At 37.8% G+C, this 24,921-nt stretch overlaps 2 protein-coding genes across 7 annotated transcripts in view; one reads left to right on the top strand and one right to left on the bottom strand.

Moving 5' to 3' along the window:
* Window positions 1–2,105, top strand: part of itga6b (integrin, alpha 6b) — a 33,632-nt gene extending 31,527 nt beyond the window's left edge. For all 3 annotated transcript variants that reach the window (XM_046837573.1, XM_046837571.1, XM_046837570.1), the window contains one exon: window positions 314–2,105. In XM_046837573.1, the coding sequence (XP_046693529.1) occupies window positions 314–466 (153 nt within the window). In that variant the 3' untranslated portion in view covers window positions 467–2,105. The remainder of the gene's footprint in view (window positions 1–313) is intronic.
* A 629-nt stretch (window positions 2,106–2,734) lies between these two features.
* On the bottom strand, window positions 2,735–24,384 carry ppp1r9alb (protein phosphatase 1 regulatory subunit 9A-like B). 4 transcript variants are annotated; one of them, XM_046837565.1, is made up of 20 exons: window positions 24,269–24,384; window positions 21,799–23,851; window positions 17,005–17,137; window positions 16,307–16,427; window positions 16,025–16,129; window positions 15,238–15,499; window positions 14,978–15,130; window positions 14,035–14,088; window positions 13,728–13,957; window positions 11,704–11,800; window positions 10,648–10,783; window positions 10,187–10,344; window positions 9,567–9,915; window positions 9,393–9,450; window positions 9,238–9,309; window positions 8,883–9,096; window positions 8,091–8,135; window positions 6,199–6,303; window positions 4,348–4,536; window positions 2,735–4,257 (listed from the first exon to the last, which is right to left on the bottom strand). In XM_046837565.1, exons 2-20 carry the CDS (start codon window positions 23,659–23,661, stop codon window positions 4,096–4,098), a joined length of 4,506 nt encoding a protein of 1,501 aa, XP_046693521.1. In that variant the 5' UTR covers window positions 23,662–23,851; window positions 24,269–24,384; the 3' UTR covers window positions 2,735–4,095. The 4 variants fall into 4 exon arrangements, with proteins under 4 accessions (XP_046693521.1, XP_046693522.1, XP_046693523.1 ...); XM_046837566.1 differs by lacking the exon at window positions 8,091–8,135 and having other exon boundaries at window positions 24,269–24,383; XM_046837567.1 differs by lacking the exons at window positions 6,199–6,303; window positions 8,091–8,135 and having other exon boundaries at window positions 24,269–24,383.
* Window positions 24,385–24,921: the final 537 nt, after the last annotated feature.

The raw sequence follows: 24,921 nt of genomic DNA, 5'->3' as shown, positions 1-24,921 counted from the left end.
ATATTTTCCCATATAATGCTTTACATAAATATATGTATACTGCATAACTGTGTTTATTAAAATGCAACTTTTTTTGCTCAGCTTGATTGCAGATGCTTAGAGCTTGCAGGCTCAAATCTTTCCTGCTTTTTTTGAGCATGTAAAATTTTTCTGGGTTATCTGGTGCCAGATTCCTGTCTATTCCCTCTTTTGATGAAGACTTTCTTTCTTTTCATGTCTGCTACGCTATCAGTTTGTATAAATCTAAAATAACGTATCAGTCCGCGGTTTGGCTCATGCAAATGCTAATCCTCAACTTTGTCATTCCCTTCAGTGTGGATTTTTCAAACGTTCCAAATACAGCGACAGCGTGCCAAGTTACAACGCTGTGAGGATTAAGAAGGAAGAGCGCAGGACAGAGAAGCCGACCTCTGTGGAAAAGAAACAGTGGATGACTTCTTGGAACGAGAACGAGAGCTACTCCTAGCCTTATGCTAAATCAGCTGCTAATGCACATTAATATCCTGCTTTTAAAACAAACACACAAACAAAACACAAACCAAAGACACTTTCTTTAAGATGTCAAGACATCTTTGCACACCCCAAACTTCTGATTGTAAATATGACAATGACAAAATGAAATGTAAAAACCTGTTTTATGTTCAGAGACTACTTAAAAAAAAAAAAAAAAAAAGATACATTTATAAATGAGATGAAAACAATTTGAGAGATGGATATTTTTGGGCTTCACTATGCTTCAATGATCCTCACTGTTATATATATATAGGCACGTGTCAATAGTCCTTTTCTTTCTTTTTATTTCATTTTTCTCATATTTCCCTTCTTCCCCTTCTTTTTCCTTTTCCCCACCCCAGAACCAGACTATTGTTCCCCAGCTTTTACATATAGGCATGAGCCAATAGTCTGTTATAGGATATATTACACAATATTCACAAGGAAAAAACACAAACAACACAAGGAAATTTCACAGACATCAGTTGTGGGTTACATTCGAACAGGATAATCATATACAACTCCTTGTTCCTCTGGGGGTTGAATATATGATGACGTTCCTCAACATGCACAGAATCCACAGATGCGATTAGCAATTAATGCTACATGCAATTGCAGTGTTATTTTAATCATGTTATGGCTTTTTTTTTATTTGTGTGTGTAATTTACAAACACATCTGAGGGAAATGTTGATATGTTTGATAAAATTATCTAATTTACACTGTCATTCTGCCTTTACATTGTGCTGTATAGAGGATGTGTGGGCTACATGCTAGCTTGGTAAACTTTAGCCTCATTTTCAGAAAGTGCCTGCAGTCTGTCACTGGTGGTTGTTCATAATGGAAACAAACTTTCAGTATGAACAACTGCAAATTTACAACACAACCACTGTATATTAGTTTTCTATTAAAAATCCATAATTTTTAATAGGCACATGTCTAGTTGTGTATATATATTAATTGTGTTCAGAGAATTGGTGATTATTCTTTAGTTCTCAAAAGAAAGCCAAAGGTTTTTCTGCTTTTCTGGCTAGATGTGTAGCTCCTACAACCTTCAGGATTTCTATTTTACACAAATGTTTTCCGTCATACTCAGATTTAGATGAATGTAAATATTTGTTTTTCCCCCTTTAACCGTTATTTACTTCTTAATTCTTGTTTATATATATATATATATATATATATATATATATATATATATATATATATATATATATATATATATATATTTTTTTTATTGTTATTATTATTATGGCTTGTGAAGATTGGTACTGATTTCAGTTTCACATTGGCGTACTGATGGATATCCGTTTACTTCACTCAAATTCACAAATCATCATTTCAGGTCATTTGACCACACAAGGGCTGAAATACATTCATGCAATCTGCCACCCATTTCATATAAAAAGTATTATGCATGTCCATAGGTTGACTTGATGGTAATGGAAAAGTCAGACATATTGTTTCCGGTTACAAAATATGTACCAACAGGTTAATATTGTTCAAATATTCTCGGTTTTGAAAAGCACAATTCACATGTAAAAAAAAAAAGCTTGATTCTGGTGCAAACATACTGTCTAATAAAACAAAATAAAGAGTTTTTTTTAAAACATCTTTTTTTAATCAATTATTTTAAAAAAAATCTGTTCTGCATTTGTTTAGTGCCCTTTGAAGTTCTAACCAGGAAGGTTTTCTTAGGTTATCTTGCATATTTCTTACAACAGAACTCACAGAATAGTGTAAAAAAAAAGGCCATTTATCAAGAATTTACTATACTGAACAAAATTATAAATGCAACAGTTGTTTTTGCCCCCATTTTTCATGAGGTGAACTCAAAGATCCAAGACTTTTTCTACAAACAATCTTGGAGGTGAAGATGCTGGATGTGGAGGTTCTGGGCTGGTGTGGTCCAAGATTGTCTGTTCTGAACAGTAAAAAAGCTGTTGAGAGAAGTGCTCACTAACACAGATTTGTGAACAATAGGCCTTTTGTGTACATAAAAAAAAGTCTTGGATCTTTGAGTTAAGCTCATGAAAAATGTGGGCTTTTATAATTTTGTTTAGTATATGTATTCTGAGATATATATATATATATTTTAGAGTTCTCCATTTTTTTCTAAATTGTTCCTGAATTTATTCCATTTCACTTTTTTAGGCCACATCCTTCATTTTCAGGTTTTTCCCCATTATCTCAAATATTTTTGCCTGGTTATGTGTGAAAAACAAGTCAAATAAAACAGGCGGTTCATGTAAAATACGTTTTATTTATCATTACACATGTAAAACCATCTGTGGCATAAAAGACAGTGAAGACGTCTTCTCTTCCTGACACATTTCCACTGACAGCATTGCCTCATTATGTACAGCTGACAATAAAAATAAGCAGATATTTTGTAAAAAAAAAAAAAAAAAAAAAAAAGAAAAATTATTTAAAAAGTCAAAGTGTACAGTAGGGAAGGTGATGTGCACACATAAAAGTGTACACTCAATTTCCATTCAGTAGGTTTACTTGGCAAAGCATGTGTGTGTGCCTTGTAATGTAGACATCCGCTTGCTCAAGTACGCGATCATGCTAAAGTGCTGAGTGTAATCTAGAATTCACAAAGCAGTCCAGAGAAAAGTAAATGGGATTTGCTACAAAAAATAATTCCCTGTTTATGCCAGATAAGACAGACCCAGTATCAGCAGGTTGAAGCTTTGTGAATGCCGACCCTAATGAGAAGTGCTCTATGGGTCATTTCAATTACACTGCTGCCCTCCAGTGTGAATAAATAAGAACTGCTACTTTAGATTATATGCATGTCCCAGCCTCAGTGGCTCAACAAGGCTGGAGTTTAGGCTACAGTTCATCATCAAAACACAGATTCAATGATATGACATCACCACAAGAGTTTTGCGTATGATATGGATAGGGGGTACCCCAGGGCCCAGTTTTGGGCCACTTATATGTTCAAATATTTTATATAGAGCGCTTTTTTTAAGATTAGTTAGCTAAGTACTTCTTTTAGCTATCATATGCATAGAGCTTTGTTTTTGTTTGCATGAAATTAAGATGTGTAATATTTTATATGTAATATTTTATGCTAAGCATTGCATTAAGCTAATCAATAAAATGCGCTAAAGGGGGTAATGGTAAAATTCATATTCCCTGGTTTGTGATTTGCTAAAATTGCGTCCTACCTTCAATGACACCTGCCACATGTCCAAATCAGGACATTATTCTCATGTTCATATTCAAGTTCAGAAAGTAAAATTTTAAAATAAGTTCATTTAGGTGGAAGACAAGAATCAATTGAAAACAGCAGCAGTGTAATTAAGACACTTTGGGTCATATGCTCTGAGGTGACATATCAAGATCCTAAGATAAACCTATGATTAAAGTTTGTGAAAAATATTTTTTTTACTTAAGCACTGGAACTGAGAGAATGTGCTAGAAGAATCTAAGTAACTTCCAATTGAATGTGTCTCTACTTCCATAACATCCATGGTTCGCAGTAGCTGCACACACACGTACACGACATAGATGACATCCTGTTGGGAATGTTCGTGTTTTCCCACACTGGGGGGCTTTTCCCTGAAGTGTAAAAATGACTGCCGATTCAGATTCAGCAAGCAGATTCAAGATTTGCAGGTTTACCACCAGTACTCAGTCGAACCTCCTTCTGCTTCTTCGCCCGCTGCTTCTCAAACTTTTCCTGTGCCTTCTTCATGTCCCTCAGCTTCCTCTTAATGGTGGCACGATCTCTCTGACTCGACACCCCCAGCTCCTATGACAAAATGATCACAAATGTCTGCATTTTACTCAATAATGACCATGCATGCAGGTTATAATGAATACATTATTGGTGAATTCCCACCTTTAATTTACTGCTGTCCAAATTCGCCAGACGTTTGCCATCAATGCCTTTCGCAGTGAACTCTGCTATATACTGGTCCATGTTCATGCCCATCAACCAGTGACACACCTGCTGATTGGTCCATTCAAAAAGAGGGCGGTTCTGCCACAAGTGTTGCCTTGTGACAGCAGCAGGCTCATCATTAAGGGTCTGAACAAGAACACAAGTATGAGAACACAAACCAACAAGCAATCACATACAGTACACACAAAGATGTCTATCTGGATAATAAACCTGTTTTTTTATTTCTGTATTTATTTAAATGCTACAGTTTTTAAATAAAATGTATCTAAAATACATGTAATTACAAAGTCTGTGCTTCAACAACCTTTAATCATCAAAAATACTACTACTTTCAGGACTCATCTAATAATTCTTGCACTATCTGGTCAATATCTTGCCACAAGAAATTCATTTTATTCATGTTCTATTTAAGTGGCTATGAATACATCTTATACTGCATAATTATGTTTCTTATCATTGTAGAGTATTTTGTGGAGTACCTGAAAGTTAGATTCTAGGCCTAATATCATTTAACTTTACATAACTCCATCTGTATCTGCATATGGATTTAAAGCAGAAGTGGGCAGAGGCTAAATTAGACTTCAGATCGTTTTTTAAATTTGATATGCAACACTGCAAAAAAAACCCAGAAAAATACATCAATCTACATAAATCTACAATCTACATCAATCAAATTCATAACTAGGGATTTCTACAAGTATGTTACTGTAATCCAGCTTGTTTCTACCTGCCTACAATCTTTTCTAGCAAATATAGTTGGTTCTGTTTCTCAGATACAGATGGTATACAAACCACTATCCTCATTTAAACAGTCACAACCATCAGGCATTTACTAAAGATGATATTCGTATCATTAATACAAATGATTGTACTGATGAACATGGTCTTTCTCAGACTTGACTACATCACCATACCTGGGTTTGAAGACATTTAATGACAAAAAATGTAAAGCACTTTAAATACTTTCCAGATGCACTGTACATATTACATATATACTTACACAAAATATATAACATAGTTATATAAATATATAGTATATTCTTAGAAAAAAGAAAATCTGAAAATCCAGGGTTGTTCACTGTGAAAACTCTGTAACCATGTTACTGCAGTTCCACAAAAAAAGTTATTGGGACAAGTTGAATCTAGAGCACATTCAGGAATGAGGCCATAGAAAGTACGAGTAAAAGTGAGAGAGGAAACAAAGTGATATAAGAAAGAAAGCAAACTGAACACTCCTTTCAGTACATTCCACTTTGATTGAAGCAGTGCAACAATTAATAATAAACTTGGTTTTATTCTAACTAGATTTAGAACTAAATTCTTAGTTTACAAGCAACTTTCATATGAGTCCAATGAGATTTGTACATGGATAGTGTATAGACCTGCCTTTGAAGTCTCATCTGTAATTTTAAGAAGAAGAAGGAAAAAAAAAAAAAAAAAAAGAAGTGTTTATAGGTTACACAGGCAAACTTGCTCTTGTGTACTTTTAACACCTTTACACACAGACAATCTTCTGTTGTAAACAAACATATTTTAATATCCAACATATGGTGTTTACCATAAAATGGCATGCCTTTTTAATCAATCGAAACTGTACAAACTTGACAACCTAATCATGTCAGGAAAGACTAATTTACTGGCCCAGTGTCTAGCGTATGAAATGAAAAGAGAATATTGATATATGTTGTGAGGAAAAGGTTGAGAGCCTCTGATTTATTAAACAATCAGTCTCAGATGATCAGTTACTGATAACGTTGCATCGACCGTGTGACCACTGCGGTCGCTCACCTCGCAGGAGGAGAAGACGAGCTTCTGGGAGTGTCCTCGAGTACAAGGTTCACTCAATAAAGAGGCCAGGGCAGAGCGAGGACTGCTGGTGTTCAAATCAAAGCTCTGCAGCAGCCAGGACGCACACACACGCGCACACATGCACACACGTGTACAAACAAACAGAGTTAATATGTAATTAATCTGGGATTAACAAGGAAAGACTGTTTTACTTCCCCCACATATTTAAAATTACTTTTATCCCACTGTGTTGAATTACAGTATATAAAAATATGACAATACGCCCCCTTCTGTTAGGGGGGAAAAAAAGCACAGTGCAAGTATCTGAGACCATTTCTACCATCAAGTCTCCTTACACCATGGCTACTCATATTTAAAAGAAATGTAAGATTTATGTACATTTTTGCGTAATCATAACTTGAAATAAAAACAGCGAATTTCATGAGATTTTCTCTCATATGTCAAAATGTTACCAATAATTTCTTTCTTCATTTTGCTGTTTAACTGCTTTTTGAATATCATGGGCTACATTATATTAGGTGGATTCAGTTAGAAACGTATTAAAAGTTCAGCCAGATCTACTTTTCAATCAGGCCAATATAAAAAAATATTTTAAATCACAACACTGGTCATCCAATCAGAAATGAGTTTATGTTACATTAACATAAGAAGTGAATAACATCAAAGCAAAGCCTGATTACAAGCATGACAATTGTGATTTTTTAAAAAATCCGTAAGTCTGTCCTAAATATACGCAAATCCCAGTGGGCTAAAGCTAAATGATATACGTACTGGCCACTTTAATAGGAACACCTTTTTACACAGCGCAGTCTCTAGAGTTTACAATGAATAATAAAAAAAAAGGTAAAAGTTCTTGTTGATAAGAATAAATGCCCAAGAATGGGTAGGCTATGGGAGCTCAAAAAAAAAACCTTACAAAATACACTTTTTACAACTTTAAGGAGCAGAAAAGCATCTTAAAATACATAACAGAGTATGTCTAATGTCAGCCAAGAACAGGAATCTGAGCTTACCATGAGCTTACAACGGCTTACCAATATCTAAGCACTGAAAATGGGAAAAAGACTTGGCGAAAGTGTTCCTAATAAAGTGGAACATGTACATTGCTTTACTGATAGAGAGGAAAAATAAGTCTTATAGTCCAGAGAGGATGGCAACTGCAAAATAAATAAAAAGAAAAGAGGTACAAGCAACAGCAAACAGAGCTACAGATGTGTCATGGTGATTATTTATTTAATAAACTGTGGCCACCAATTTTTATACCAAAGTCACAAGTAAAATTTCTTCTAATCTATAAGCACTTAATTAATGGCAAGTATCGTATATTTAAAATGAGTGTGACTCATTTTGTTGCATTGCATTGTGTAATTGCATTAGACTATTGTGGTAATGGAGTCTTGGTATGATGCACACTGGAATCACTTAGGTTGTGACATGCAGTGTATATACAATATATTATAAGCCAATGAAGCCAATATAAGTCTATAAATAGGCTTTCACCCAAACAATTCCTACCGAATAACTTTTGCATGCATATGTGGTGTCAATATATGAATTTGTGGCCATATTTGCTAAAAAAATAAATAATGACACCTCTAAGGCTCTGTTAATGTTAGATTGTTAGCAGATATCTTTTAGGTTTAATTTTTAAACTTGGTACCAACACTTAGAGTGAGATTACTCCACTGCTGGACAGCGTTTGTGGTACATTTACGAAGACCTCAGTCAGTCATATAACTACTTCCAAAATCAGACAAAGCCAAGTGACACACTAATATCCTCTATAAAAAGAAGTGAGGGACTGAAAGAGGTTAGTTTGCTATATCTAATGCAGGAGATTATGATTCGCTGTAAATATTTTCATACTGTACCAAATCTAAGGAGTACGAGAGGCGAGAGTGCCAGGACAAGTTGCTCTGTTCCGAAGAAGAGTTCAAGAAACAGTTTTAGCAAACGGCTGACTTCAATATTAATCAAGAGACTGTCTCAATGAGATACTATTTATAATAAATATTACTCCAAAGTTATTATATCACTGAACTTTTATCCTGAGGCTCAACTTCTGGATGGATTTCTCATCAATTGGTAACTGTATGCTGCTTCTGAGGATGGTTTCACATGAACAGCCTTAAGGTACAAAATCTCAGCTGGAAGCTTACACAAGACCCATGAATATAGATTTGGACTGTAATTAATATGAACAGTTTGCTACAGTTACCTCGAACAGTTTTGCACTCAGGTGTCCATCAGTGAAAAGCTGAGAAGCTCGACAATGATGAAACTATAACGAATGGACATTCAACCAGATTAGAATGGGTTCCCGTTTGTTTGGTTCCTCACGAGATTTTATCCTCAAACCATTTTAGGGATTATTTCCTTTCCACTAGCTTGCTCATTAGGGGTAAAAATGAGAGATTTCCTACAATTCCTGCAAGCTAGTGGAAATATTCTCGTTTTGCATGCGTTCACACTGACAGACACTAAGTATTTATTTGATATTGGCTGCTGTTATTTATAATTTATTGTGTTAACAACATAAAAAAAACCCACACATTAATCTAAACTTATCAAAAACTTACCAAAATGATTCGACAGCTACTACCCAGTAGAAAACTGAATGAAAGTTTCTGTATGCATGCAAAAACCTGCTGTTAATTTCTCACCTTATTCTTTTGTTCTGTTCCATCTTCTGTGTGTCCCTCTGTAGGACTGTGGGGGAGACTGTAGCTGGACAGCGACTGCTCTTTTTCTCTCTCCCTGTCTCGAGACCGCTCCCTGTCTCCGAACCAGGAGAAAGGCATGCAGGATGGGATGGAGGATACGGAGTCAGAGGGAGAGGCATTTCCACTTGATTCATCCACAAGCTCTCTGGAGCTCCTGAGTTTAGACAAGAGAGAAGAGTGCAGATATAGTGGCACTAATTATTACTTACAACCAGAAATGACATTTTATATTATATAGGGAGAAAACCTTTAAAAATGGACTTAAATGGACATAAAACTGATGAGAAAAAGCTACCTGCTCCCGACAGAACCCCGCTGTGCTTCCTTTTCCTGCTTGCGGCCTTTCCCACCCGATTTGCGCAGACCTCTAATGAAAAATACGGTAAAAAAAAAAAAAAAAACCCAACGAGCATGTAATATATATAAAATGTTTGACAACTTGATAGTTACCCAAAATCTGGAAATCTTCTTTTGGATGTTCTTGTTGTTGAGCTATCACTTTCTTCATCTGTGAGGAGAAAATCACTGTAATATTACAATACCTATCAAAAACTTAAAGTCAGTACGTTAACATTATAATCATAAAATAATGAAATCAGCAATTCAAAAAAAGCAATGCTGCACCTTTGCTCTTCCTGCTTTGGCTGCTCTCCTTCTTCTTGTACCTCCTGTTACGAAGGCTGTGGAGCAGGCCGGTGGATGACTGGCTGGACGTGGGAGAGTGAGGTGTAGACGAGTCTTTAGGAGGAGACAGGCTAGACCTTGTGCTGCCTTCTCTATGTTGCATAAGACCCTGAAGTGAGGGAGAGCTTGACAGATCACCTCCTTTTTCTCCACCAGGCCTCATCATGCCTTGAGACTCACTCCTCTGCTCGCCGCCTGGTAGTGCAATGGGTACAGGTATGGAAAGGCTCTCCAAATAAGATCGTCTCTGGTTCATTTCCACATTGTTATCGCTTATACTCTCTCCTTGCTATAAAAAGAATTAAAGGAGATCAATTAACTTAAAAGCCTGCTATATTTTATATAATCACTGGAATTAAAGATTTGAGATAATCATATAAAAGTAAACAATCAAAAAAAACATATACATACACTATAAAAGACGAAATGCCATGTAGTATGTTTCTTAAATATACTAGAATACTAGTATAATACAATTGGTATACTATAATACTATCCTACATAATTATTATTATTACTATTTTTATTTTGGAAATACATTTGAATACACTAGAAGTCACCTGGGGTTGAACAGATGACTGTGTGCTCCTAGCCGACTCTCTGAGTTTGCTTCGAGACGGTCTTTTGCGCTGGACTCCTTGGGTGAGCCTGGCTTTGGCTCTGTAAGCGCTGCAGTCTAGACAATCTGTCCGGGGTATGGCCTCCCCCAAGTCGGCATCTAAAAAGCGACAGGTTTCATAACACTGCTTATTATTGCAACATCTGACTTTATTTGCAGTGCAAAACTAGAAGCAAATTTGGGATCAAGGCGTTGCATGCTGCAAAAATTCTTTAGGAAATAATCAAACACACATAAAATCCCAATCAAATAATCTAAAGTGTAGTAAAGGTTCACTATGAGCAAACCAAATTAATATAAAAAAGACTGTTAATGCAAGGAGCTTTAATGTGGGAAAGATGTGTTGGGCGTAAATGCCTAAGAAATGAGAATTCAAAACATGCTGGAATGATTCTGCACTACCATGAACGAGGAAGTCTAAAGCACGCTCGTTCCTATCTGAGGATCCTGAGGTAGGGCTGCTCTGCTGGCTCTCTACTGCAGGACTGCATGAATCCTCGGGCTGATCCAAACTCACTCGACCTTCCAGAATGGCAATCTGAAGACCAACAGACAAACAAAATGTAAATGCTCAATTAAATCAATGTTTTTATTAATTTTAAAAAGTTATATGTTTTGTCCATTCACATCTAATGTTGTGAAAAATCCACAAGAACATACTTTCATCATAACCTCTAATGACAGTAACTAGAGGTAGCAAACTAGCAAACTTTTTTAAACTCGAAAACAACAGGGATGCCTCCTCCATCAAAACATCATCTAGCCGTACTAGATCCAAATTTATGTCTGAAATACCCTCAATTTACAATTACAGCATTTGGAAGACGCCCTAATCGAGATCGAAAATTAGCTCATTCATATAACTGAGCAGCCGAGGGTTAAGGGCGTTGCTCAAGGGCCCGGCAGTGGTTCAATTTAGTGGAGTGGAGTTTTGAACTCATGACCTGAAGATCAGCAGTCCAACATCCTTACCATTAAGCTAGCACCTCCCCTAAATATACTTAAAACAGCAAGAAAGGCACTTAAGAAATCTATGTGCATTTTTTGTTAGGTTGTTCATGCAATGTTTCAAACCCTAGTGGCAGAGACATAAGAAATGTAAAAAGAAACCAAGAAGCAAAACGTTCTCTGTCCTGAAGACTTTCCTGTGGCAGAAAAACCCTAACATTAAAATAAACGCATAAATACAATCACAAAACTATTGTCAGAGTTGCTGGTGGAAAAAAACAAACACCACTAACCAACAAGATCAATTAGCTTGACAAATTGTGATTTAAGTGCATAAATGAATGAACAAAACAACAATAAGAGCAAGTCACAACTTTCATAAAAGTTGCTGACAAATATTTATTCCTCAAAATACTTTACTGTAAATGCACAAACAAGAATCTTATCTTCAGCGATGTCTCAATCACATTATAATCAAAGCTTAGCACACTGCCACATTGCCAGATTTACCTGTTCATGAAGCTTTCTCAGGGTCCTCTTATAATCCCTTTCTCTGTCCTCTATACGTCTCTTCAAATCCTTCTCTCTCTTCATAAACTCAGCCTCCCTGCAAATAGAGCATAATTAATTCACTCGCACTCAAATGCATTAATTATTCAAAGCCTTTTTCACTCTTTCATATTCTCAAGTTACCCAATGGCTAGTGAGCTCAAACGAGCATACAGTTTCATTTAAATTTCACTGATAATTTCACTATCATGCAAGATATATGCTATATGGACAAGTATTGGGACATATAACTTTTCTAGGTATATAAGGTTTTTCCCCTAACTGTTGTTGTAGAACAGGGGTTCCCAAACAGAACAATTGTATAGAACAGGGGTTCCCAAATTATGGTCTGTGGGCTGAATGCGGCCTGCCGCCACATTTGAAACAGCCCTCTAAACAATGCCAGAGACATACTTTGAAGATTTTATATTAAATATATGTTTCAGTCATATCATATCTGTATTTGCTAATAAAGGTTGGCTTTCAAAAATGTTTTTCCCTTAGTTATTAATAGAGGTCGAGGTGCTGATAGTTGAATGCTGGAACTGTCGGCAAAAATTGATACCGATAGTTTTTCCGGGTTTTGTTGTCATAATAAGAATGGCCTCTAGGGGCGAATCGCTGACACCACATGCTGTTTGTTTTTACATTAGAGCTGGCACGCTGCACGGGAGCGCTCTATTACATTTCTTATTTATGTTATTAATTATACAATTACATTTATCAATAATTCAAAAAGCTTTAGCTCAATATTAGCTCTTTCTACTGTACTGTCTACTGATACACAATATACTAGCTTGATTTTACAAAGCTAGCTAAACAAATGGGTTTCATTACACTACAGTTAAACTAATAAACTAGCATGTTGGTATCACTGGCCGCTAATGTACTGAACCGTACTAAATTTAGAAAGCGTGTGAGCAACCTTGACTGTGCTGGATGACAATGCCAGTCACCCAGCACACAGCCTGTTTAACAAACTGCCATCAGAGTATTCATTCCAGAACCAATAAGAATCATCAGCAAACTGTCTCACTGCAAATCACAACTGCCAACTGACTCTTTTATACATTCCATACATATATGCACTATGCACTCTGTTTAACACACTGGCATTGCACAATTCTTAATTCTCAGAAGTCCAAATACCATTGCACTCCGTGATACTGCACTTTACTCGCACACTATATATCTTTGCGTATTTTTGCACACGTAATATATACATTTTACTTGTTATTCTCAGTCTTCCATATTTTATAAAAAAATACATCATGCTAATAGGTCATATGTAAATATTCATATAATTCATTTAATATATATACACACACAGACACTTCTGCACCCACTTGTAAATTATAACTTTCTTATGCCTCATTATTACTTTTTTCTCCTTTTTCTTCTTCCGGTTTTTATATTGTTTAATGTTTAATATTGCTGTAGTTTGCCTGTAGCCTCACTAAAGAATTTTATTGTACAAACTGTCACTGACATCTGTACATATGACAAATAAACTTGAAACTACACATATATTTAAAACATTACACAATACTATAGAATTAACATTTAATACATTAACTATATTATTTCTTTGCACTTAAAAATGTTTCCTCTTGAAAATTATTTGACTGCAGTATTCTCAGGATTTAACCACCAATACCGCAAAATTTTTTTTTCCAGTTGGCCCAGTTCTTTATTTCTAGTCGCGTCCCACCCGTGGTGTAACGGGCTCAGGTAGAAAGTCAATACACACAGCTACATCCAGCATGGAAGTAACTGCTTTCAGCTGAGCTTGGCCCATATAGGAAAAGCCAGAAATGATGTGTACAGTCGGCTTGGGTCTGGACAATTGTCTTTTTGCCGATGTCGGCATTGAGCCTACAGTATCCGTGGTGACTATCTCGAAGTATTAATACCACTACACAAATGGACTAGTGTCCAGTGTCTTAGATATTTGAACACAAGTTTATTTAATGCTTGTGTCTTACCGGTCTTTGTAATCTTGTAGTTGCTTGTTGGTTTGGTCATATTTGATCTGTAGTGACTCGTGCTGACTTTGGGCCTCGCTGAGTCTCTCGTTGATGGTCTTGCAGAGAGCCTGAGCTTCGAGCCAGTGTTTCTCCAACTTCTCTATTCTCTCTCTGCTCTCATTTACGCTCTTCTCCAGAGACACACCTCGAGCCTCCCAGGCTAAGCGGTCAGCTTCACACACTCGCAGCTACAGAAACATGTACAGACACACTGTTTAACAGTGAAAGATAGCATGACAGAGAGCATGGCCGAGACTCTGCCTACCTTTTCCTTCATCTGCTTCAGCTCCGTTAGTGTTGTGTTGTGCTTCATTTGGAGCTGAAAGAAAGATAGAACAAGCTTAGAGTGTGTTTGAGGGACATGTTTAATTTGGAACTATAAGCAATGAATATATTCAAATAAACAAAAGGAACACAATCTCCCTCATATACCAAATTCAGCCCAAAATGTTTTGGGTGTGAAGTTAGTTTTTTTTTCTTTTCAGTTGAAAACATAAGGCTATTGTTGCTAACAAGCAACGAAGGTGAACGGCTACAGTGCAAAAAATGCACTTTGATTAAAATCAATTTGTGGACACCTGACCAAAAGATCTGTATGTGCTTTTTGAAAATCCCTTTCCACAATTAGTGCCATTTTGCTGTTATAATAACCTCAACTCTTTAAAGAGGTTTCACTAGATTTTGTAGTGTGCTTGCGGAGATTTTTGCTCATTCAGCCACAAGGGTGTTAGTGATATTAGGTTTTTGATGTAGATTGAGGAGACCCGAGTTGCAGACAGCGTTCCAATTCATCCCAAAAGTGTTTAATAAGGTTGTGTTCAGAGCTCAATAGCAGGCCACTTAAGATCTTTCACTCATACTTATTTAAAGCATATCTTCATGGAACTGGAATTGTGCACAGAGGCATTGTCATGATGGGGACAGATTTGGATCTCCTAGTTCCTAGCAAAGTGGAAAATTAAATGCTACTGCATTAAAAGACAATACAATTGTGTGCCTCCAACTTTATAATACAATTTTGGGGAAGAGCCACCTATGACTGAAAAAGCCAGGTGTCCCATAATATAATTGTATATATCTTGAATGTACAAATGATGATATTGTGTCTAATGTTTTTTCTGACATTGATTTGCATTTAGAAGACACAATAATTAAAACATTTTAAAGATGGAGATCCGCCCAGTTATAAAAATGTTCCTGCAATATACCTCTTTAAATGTTTGGTCCAGCTCAGTGTGATTTGTGTCCTCAGGAATAACAATGCCTTGATTCTTCAAGTGTGCAAACACTTCCTGAGTCAAATCAAAGCTTGTGTCATCATCTTTCTCCTCCTTCTTCTCCTCCACCAGAGCTTCTCCATCCTGTATTATGGCAACAAAAAAAACAGACCAATCACAAACTGATAAACAGTTCAAAAGTAAATGAATCAATGCGTTCTCAAATCTCTACTGTCTCGCTCTTACAGTACCTTCTCCATATCTATTGTGTTCTTTTCTTCGTCTAGTAGCTGGGCTTCTTGCTTGATGTGTTCCTGTAAGATTTGAGCCGTTTGCTTTTCAAGTTGAGCTTCTTGAGGGTGGGGATCCTTTTCTTCATTCTCTGCTTCCAGGTCAATAAAGTCATCATCTTGCTGTAACTGTTTAAGTGGGTTCTTTTCTTGCTCCAGAGTTTCACTTATTAATCGAGCCACCTCGCTTTCAACCCCTGGCTTTTCTCGGCCAATCAGAAACCTGCATTTGGACGTAGACGTAAATTCTAAACCAAAAAACGCATACACAGATTACAGAATTTGATCATATGTGTGCTGTGGAATTTTGGCTGAAAACAGCTAGAAAAGAAAAGTAATTTTGGAAAGTTCTGCTGCCTGTAAAAATGTTTAATTAAAAAAAAGTATACCCCCCAAAAATTTGTTTGGATTAATTTTACACTCCTGACATGTTCTTGGTTCTACATCCCATTACTGGAAGCAGTAAAGAAACGCATGACAGATAAGCTACCAGTGAAATAAATCATTAACTGATCTTTCAGTCTCAAATATTCACTATCATTGAACAAACACGAACACGCCCTATGATCTATGAGCACTAAAACCAGACACTACAGTTAAGAGGTCACACTAAGAAGGCACTGCTGAATAATGAAGCACTTCGGTACATATCCTGATGGTAAACAGACTCCGCCTTGAATCCTTCACAGTAAATGATTGACTCGATATGCATTTTTGAGCGCCGTCATGTTCATGTGCGTGTTCTTACTTCACTAGTCCTCTAGTGCTCTTAAGTACAGTGGCAGCGAAAAGCTGGGTGACTCCTACGAGGCTGATCCCATCCACCTCCACGATCTGATCGTTGACTTGAACACTGGCAAAGACACGCCATACAAAAATTACAGAGAGATCATATTTTACTTGATCTGAAATTGAAAAGCTGGACAATGCATTGAATTATGAATTAGCAGCTGGTAGGAATCTGCTGACTAGTAATATGTCCATAATATATTATAAAGATTGGAAATTTCGTAAGATTTAACTTGGGTACCGGCCATCGCGCTGAGCCGCTCCTTCCTCAGTTATGGTTTTGACGAAGATACCAAGTTTCTCCAGACCTTGATCAGCTCCTACACCCATTCCTATTATACTGATCCCCAGACCTTCATCACCTGTTAATGAAAAGCATTAAACATAAATTCCTACACTAAAGAAAATATAGTTCTGTGCAGAAACATGTCTTCGAATTAATCCATTCATCTTCTATAACATTCATCCTACACGTAGTCATGGAGCCTATGCCAGGAAACGTGGTGTACAAGGTTTGGTGCACACACATCCACACAGACACACATTTATTCACACAGTAGGGACAATTAGAAAATGTCAATCACTCGATAACATAAATGAGTGGACTGGGGGAGGAAACCATATGTACATTTTGTTTAATACAAACAATAAGCCAATATGCATTGAAAAAATAAACTAAATGTATAAGTAGGAGTCCTTAGTGCCAAGAGTCAAATGATGAAAATATCCATTTCATTAGAAGTAAAATCTCATCCACAATAGAAACTGGAATACAAATGGGGTTTACTTTTCTGTAATTCCTGGTATTCTACATGATCACCCACTTTCAAACAAAGCAATTTCACTCCACCCACTAAAACTAATTTCCCATGATACCGAAAACCTACTCCAGTGACCAAACCATGCGCAGCCCATCACTCACCAAAATTTATATGTTACCTTTCTGAATTTCCACCGGGAAGACATCCATTTTCTCCACCCTCTTCTCTAGCTCGTACTCGGCTGATGCCGATACAGGGTCAACCTCTTCGTTCCTTCGATCGTAGTCATCGTTAGAATATGTACTGAAGACCTGCAGCAATAGCATGCATACACAGACAGTAACATTTTAATCCCATAATGTTTAAGGCAGACAGTGAGAATTCACTTTTAACAAACTTAATTTTAGATGATTAAATGATTTAAGAAAAAAAAAACATTGACACTTTCAATACTTATATATTATACTTGTGTGTGTGTGTGTGTATATATATATATATATATATATATATATATATATATATATATATATATATATATATATATATATATATATATAATTTATGTTAAAAAATGAATATAATATAATATATGTATTTAATACAAATACATTATATTAAAACAAATAATAATAATATATATGTTCAAGAAAACTGTGTTCAATTTTACAGTTGTCATTATTTATAAATTTAACAACCCCCAGGCTCTCCGGACCAAACTATGAGAACCACAGATATAGACAGATCCTGTGTCAAGGAAAAAGGAAACCACAATTCCAATTTTAGATTTAGAAATGTACTATATGACTATAACATGCCTAAGTGAATGACTCTATTAAACGTATGGTCAATTATTTTTAATCTGGCAGACTACAGCAGATCAGATTTTGTGTGTGTGTGTGTGTGTGTGTGTGTGTGTGTGTGTGTGTGTGTGTGTGTGTGAGTGTGTGAGAGAGAGAACCCAATACAAGCAACACACTTGGTCTACAAGCAACTAATAAAAGCAACACATCAACTAGAAATCAGCTAACAGTCTACAGTAGAACAACCAGGAAACTTAAAATTTTTTTTATCAAAGCCCATTTTGAAGCCCATTCTGTCCATAATACACACACGCACACGCACACGCACACACGCACACGCACACACGTATCTACTTCTTTTGAGTGCTCCTGTTAGGGGTCACCACAGCGGATTATTTGTCTCCATACTACTCTATCCTCTACATTTTCCTCTTTCAAACCAACTACCTGAATGTAACCCATGTCTCTCCTCTGCACATGTCCAAACCATCTCAATCTAGTCTCTCTCACCTTGTCTCCAAAACATTCTACATGCGCGGTCCCTCTAATAAACTCATTTCTAATCCTGTCCATCCTCATCACTACTAATGAAAACCTCAATATCTTCAGCTCTGCTACCTCCAGCTCCACCTCCTGTCTATTACTCAATACCACTGTCTCTAATCCATACAACATCTCAGGTCTCACCACAGTCCTATAAACTTTCCCTTTCACTCTTGCAGATACCTTTTCTATCACAAATCACTCCTGTCACTCTTCTCCACCCACTCCACCCTGCCTGCACTCTTTTCTTCACTTCTCTAACACACTCTCCATTACTTTGCACTGTTGACCCCCAGGTACTTAAACTCATCCCATACACACAAGTATATACTGGGTCAAAAGGTTGAACAGTTTCTCTACAGCTAAGATCAGAAGTGAGCAGTATCCATTACAAATACAAACCCAAACATAACGACGAATCCGCTGCTGTAAAAAGCCTCAATCCAGATACTAATTGTGTCAGAACTTTAATATGGTGCATCCGAGGTCACTCTGAGTTGTTAATATAGAATACAGTAACCTTTGTTATACAAGTGCTGCTAGTTATAATACACTCTCAAAACAGCACATTATACAACTAGGACCAAACACGAGGCCACAATCAGCATTTTGTTCCTGTATTTAAAAAAAACAACATTTTTGTCTTTCCTGTTGTCATGGAGTAACCGTGCACCTTTGAGCAATGTCTTTTCTTCAGCAGTTATACACAGAGCAGTCTCTCTCTCTCTCTTTCCTGCTGCATGCCTCTTTCCCCATACACAGAGCACAGTTTATTCTTGGTGACAAGCAGGGATGAGATTTATAACTGCACGACTAGATGAGAGTGAGAAACCACAGGAGTAAAAGCAGTAATCAGGTCACACATTAGGCTTGGATTCCACTGTGTTTTTTTTTGGAAGGAGCTGTTGTGTCTCAGGCTGTAGATGCAGCTGGCTAATAAGCATTGCAAGACTCGAAGTGGAACTAGTCAAGGGTGAAATCTCTCCAACACCACAGCAGCACAGAAAGCAGCCTGATTTAGCCACACCTGTTAGTGCCAGACGACTTGACTTCTCACTCTAGCAACCAGGATTCTCATGTGTGTGTTTGCTTATGTAATGCTACAATACAAAATGTGGGAAATTTTTGACATAACTGAAACTCGACAGTAAATATTGGTGCTGTAAGACTTATGAGCGAAGGGAAAAAAACTGTTTACGTATACAGAATAGTTATGAGGGCATCAGAGATTTTTAGCTCAAGATAAAAGAAAAGCTTCCACTCTTGTCGTTCAAGACATGCAGCTTTACATCTATTCAAGTCCTCATCAAACCTGTCTAACGGCGATATGCAAAGGAGGAAAATTCTTTTTGTTTTGTTTTTTAAGAAGAGGAAGCTAAAGTGTGTTTCATAGATGACGAGGCAAAGTAAAAGATGTGTGCTATAAGAAAGCTACCAAATAAATCAAGAAAATGAAAAAAAAATTCATAAAAAGGAAAAAGGTGTATAATATTAATTATAATATAAACACGGCTACTGCCAAAGAACATCTAATAAGAGTAAAATTACTATTAGTGGCAACCAGTTAACATATTTAAAACACACTATAGAGTGCATGTGAATTAACAGTATCTCTCTCTCTCTCTCTCTCTCTCTCTCTCTCTCTCTCTCTCTCTCTCTCTCTCTCTCTCTCTCACACACACACACACACACACACACACACACACACACACACACACACACAGAGGAGTCTTTCTTTCCCAAGCAGGATCTGTGCCTTTCAAGTATTCCACTTTCTAGTTGTCCAACAGTCACGTGACCTTAAACAATACACTTCCTGTGTGATGCCAACCAATCCTTCCCCTCCCAGGATGTCTCTTTTTTGCCATCTAGTCAACTGCATGACCTTGCAAAAAACATCCACATCAACAGACATTAAGTAAAGACAGTCAACATTTGGAGTGTTACCATTTAATGCTAAGGGAAACTTGCAGGCATAATCACTGAAATTGAAATTAGGATTCATGAAAAGCAAGACATTATAGACATTTCAGACATGAGCAAATAGGACAGCCTGAGTTGAAATATGAGGATAAAGAAACACTGCTGATATAAGTGTGTCCCCAGTTCTGATACAGAAAGCTTTGCTAATCTGTTGAGTGTGATGTGAAATAAAATAGAAAATTTGAAATGTTCTATAATTGAGAGGCTATTTCCCTTTGACAGGCATGAAGGTGGATGGATGGTAGGTGGAACTTTAAGGGGCCTCAGCCAAAATGAGACATGATACCCCCAATGAAATATCCACTAATATTAACCTATTAGTGACCTTAAAGCTTCTACTGCTGTCCCTGCTCCTAACACACCTCATCTCATGCTGGGAGTCACATTATGCTTAACTGTTGTGTCCTGTTTCTGCCCCCTTAAAATGCTGAAGATTTTCCAATGAGCTCATTTGGTTCAATTACTTCAAAAAAGCTCAAAATTAAAAATGTTCCTCCATGAATTGACAATTCTTTCTATGGGTCTCTCCTTGTATTGCAATATCAATTTTTTTCCAGTCACACCTGCAGGAGTACAAGATCTTCTCTGGGCCCAAAATTCTTATTGGGTTGCTTTATGATCTCCATGGGATTCCACTGATCTAGTCCTCATGGACACCTGTGGAGCTCCTAGCAGGGGAAAACATGATTTTCAAGTTGGAACTCCATGTAGAAACTGTAAGCATTATCAGGATACGATCTCCTGTCATTTGAACCCTACTTGAACCCATTGGGGTATTTGTAACAAAAGGGTTAGGGCTATACACACACACATACACACACACAAACACACAATAATAATAATTTGTGATTAGCTAGCTAAAATTGCTGAACAATTAGGTAATGTTTTAAAGAACCTATTCACAAAACATAAACATTGGAGTACATAGGATCACTTCCTGAGGCCTCACTCCAATACAAGTCAGCTTTACTATATAAAGACTTTTCTGTTCTACACCCTCAGGTCCCCCATGAACATGGAATGAACTTTTATTAAGCATTTGGTTACCATCTGTGGAAAAAGTTGTGGCTATTCCAACCCTTATTTCAGGTCAGCTAAAAGCTCAGCACACAAAAATACACTACGCCTCAGGCTATTTCTCTTTCTACCTTTATTTTTCTCTTTCCACATTGACTGTCAAGAGGCAAAAAATAAATGACATGCCTAACTTAATGCAAGCTCAGACAGGATCTTTGTTCCAAAAAGTGGATTGTTTCCTCGCACCTGAGTGCCCTATTTACTGATCCAGAATCAGATGTTTTACCTATGCAGTACTATTGAAAACAGCAAACCTGCTCTTTGGTTGCCACTGTTGAGCAACATGTTGGTACTGAAAACACTTTTGCCAGCATGTGAGATCTTGTAAAAAAATGTAGAGGAAAAACAGACACAGATAAAACAAACAAAGAAAATTTCCCAACTGAAGAAGGTGCCAAGACTGACCAATACAGACAACAACAGAAAAGATAATTTGGCTAATGCTACTTCAATAGGACATATACTTTTTTTTTTTATTTATTATTCTTAAAACATTTACCAATATATACATTCACCAATATTTATCACCAATTAGTGGGTAGAAATACAAGCCTAAGTTTACCCCATACCTTGATAGGAGCAGTGGAGAACCTGATCTTCCTCCTTGGGGTGATATCTTCTTCATCAGAGAGGCCTGGAAACTCCTCATATTCCTGCAAATGATCAAAGTCTGGTTCTGTGTCTTGTTCCTTTTGTTGATAGTCTGACTTACTTTCCCGGTCGTCCACAAAAGCAGCATTCTCAATTCCACATATCAAAGGTCTCTTGCCAGCAGAGTCCTCATTTATTTGCTGTTGCTTCTCTTTCACAGTCACTTCTTCAACATCATGTTCCTCTTCCTCTTGCGCCACATCATGATATTCTTCCACATGCTCCTCGATTTTCCTCTGCTCGTTCTGACTGGTACCTTCCTCCTCTTTCATCACTTTCTGTTCAGGCTTCATCTCATTGCATGGATGGTCCTCTTGCACTTGCTCTACGTTCTCTTGTACCACTTTCACCTTCTCATCCTCCACTTGCTCAGTCTCACCTTTGTGCACATTTTTATCCTTAGCCAATTTTTCCTGATCCTTGTCTTCCACAACCATTGTTCTATCGACCCTTTCCATCTTTTTCTCCTCCCCTATCATAAAGTCCCTCCCTGATTTATCTTCATGATATAGGATTTGGACCTCCTTTCTGTCAGTGAGCTCTGTGGGAAGATTTGTGGGAGGTTGGTCCTTCTTGACTTCTTTAAAAACATCATCCATAACTCGTTCTTCCTCGTTGCTCTCACCTTCTGATGATTCATTATGGACCACCACCATTTCAGCTCGAACCGTAGACAGAGCCGGGCTACCAAACTCCACTTTGTGTTGCTTTTCTTTGACATTTAGCTCCAAATTTTCATTCACATCTCCTGAAGGACTGACAGAACCACTGCTCAGAGACAAACGATGACGCTTCTCACTTTTAAAAAGTACAGTTTGTTCTGTTGACACAACAGAAACCAGAGTTTCATTAGCATTGTCCATGGTGGTGTTTGTGCTATGGCTGCTCCACTGAGGACTTTCTTCCATGAAGACTTCATTCAGTGGTGTTGGTGAATACGGAGACTCACTTTTTGAAGTTCCATCTGCCGGGCCTGAAGGGCTTTCAGGCCACAGAGTGTATGATGTGGGAGAACCATTACTAACAGGTGACAAAGGTGGATCTGAATGCTCGCTGTTTGGGGACGATGGTGGTTGGGAATGACTACTTGGACTTTGTGAACGAGTTGAGACAGATGGGCCAGACAAGGACTCACTGTCACTGTCTAACATGAAGCTCTCCAGTCTCCTGGATATCGGTCCTGCATTGTTCATCATTAGTGCAGACTTATGTGGCGGCGTCTCACGCTCAGCCCTTCCTCTGTCCTTGTCTTCATTTGGTTGTCCTCCTTTGGCTTGAATTTGTTCACTCTTTTCTGTCAGCTTCTTCACATCCCTGCCATCCTCTGAAGCACTACGCAGAGAGGATCGGCTGACAGATGCATTTCTGTCTTTCGGCAGCCCACTCTCAAAAAGCTTTCTGGTCTCCGAGAACTTTTCTGCCAGTGCCACTTTGTCAAACGAGATGCCCTCTGATTTCCGTACCACTTCTGAGGTGCCCGATTCCACGCTGGAGGTGCTTCCCATGCTCGATCTATATGAGGAGGAACTCCGCTGCAATTTAGCCATTCCCGGTTTGATTTGGTCCTGTGGCTGTTGGGTATCCATTTGAAGAAAAATGCTTTTGATTTCGTTCACTCGGCTCCCTGATGGTCTGCCTCGTGCCTCGCTCCCTCCATAGGAGTAAAAGAGAGACGGGCCCTCGAAGGAGCATTTGATGGAGTGGAAGTCTGATTTGTATGCATTTCTATGAGGCGAGGCACTCCTCAGCACTCGGTCACTTTTGGCTTCACTTTTGATCATCTTCTAAATGGGAACTGAATCGTGCAAACAGGCTGAGGATAGAACCGGATAATAAAAAAGTTGAGGATTAAAAAAAGACCCAGCAGTTTTTAAGATAATATTTGCTGGAATGTTCTACACAGCCTTAGACAGATCTTGTGTGGTATCTAGTGGAAGGATGATCTTGAAAACCACATTGAGGTGCTGTTACCTAAAGAGAAGAAAAATCAATTCTTTAGACATTTGAATAGTTTATTCATTTGAGTTGAAAGTATTATTTTTTCGGTCACTGGGACATGATTGATATTGTCTCATTTATTTCATTTTGGGGTTATTAAATGGTTAATTGGCAATTATTTATTGTTACTTATTTGTAACAAGCACAACAGCAAAACTTATTCAAAGTAAAAACAAAAATCAGATTAGATATGAAAACTCTTCCGCTATACTAAATCACACTGAAGTGTCTAAAGCACTCAAATACGGTTCGTGTCCACATTAAAACCAGTTCGACTCCGGTTTAAAACCGGGACGCCGCAGCAGCGAGTCGTCTCTTAATTCCTACAATATTCCTTACACAATCGAGATCACTTCACAATCAGGGACAGTATAACTCAAACAAACTCACCATAACTCCATGCATATCATATCATATCATATCATATCACACCCTTCCAGCGGCTCTCTTCCCTGCACGATTCGCTCTGCGAACCACCTTGTCGCCGAGTGCGCGCTCCCGCTCGAGAGGGTTTAACGGGAGCGCGCAGGCGTGTGCGCGTAGGAAGGCGGAGGCGCGGAAAAGCCAAAAGAGAAAACAGACAGGCATTCCCGAGAAAAACCGTGGGAAAATATTCCCAATTAGCCTGCTTGCTCCACCGACATAACAGAGGAATGTAGATTTTTCACAAAGCAACAGGAAAGAATTACATTTTGCTGAAAATAGCCAGATTCAACCATAAATCCATTATCCTACAGTATATGGTTATCTGATACAGGGTCAAGGTGGAGCCTGGAGCTTATCCCAGGGAACTCAGGACACAAGGTGGGGGCACACCGGATAATAATGCCAACAGAGCACAATTGCAATGTGGACACTGGATAAGCCAGTTAGACTACAACACACAAACCCTAAAACATTGGGAGAACATGCATGCTCTACATGCACAAATGGTGGAGACAGGACCCCCTGATTTGAAACCCTTAAAGCAGGGATGTCCATTTATTTCCACATACGGCCGGTGTGGCCCTCGCATGGTTCTAACGAAAACCTGCACCCACATC

This window comes from Silurus meridionalis, chromosome 24, assembly GCF_014805685.1.
Source record: "Silurus meridionalis isolate SWU-2019-XX chromosome 24, ASM1480568v1, whole genome shotgun sequence".
Lineage (NCBI taxonomy): Eukaryota > Metazoa > Chordata > Actinopteri > Siluriformes > Siluridae > Silurus > Silurus meridionalis.
The sequence above is the reverse complement of the archived record's forward strand: the minus strand, read 5'-3'. Positions and strand labels throughout refer to the sequence as shown.

What these genes read in the sequence shown, in the direction of transcription:
- ppp1r9alb (XM_046837565.1), bottom strand. Translation starts at nt 23,661, where the DNA reads ATGATCAAAAGTGAAGCCAAAAGTGACCGAGTGCTGAGGAGTGCCTCG. An exon ending in TCTCGTACTCCTTAGATTTG is followed by an intron (nt 6,304 to 8,090) that starts GTACAGTATGAA and finishes TGGCTGCTGCAG; the next exon opens with AGCTTTGATTTGAACACCAG. An exon ending in TCGTCTTCTCCTCCTGCGAG is followed by an intron (nt 4,537 to 6,198) that starts GTGAGCGACCGC and finishes GTTCTTGTTCAG; the next exon opens with ACCCTTAATGATGAGCCTGC.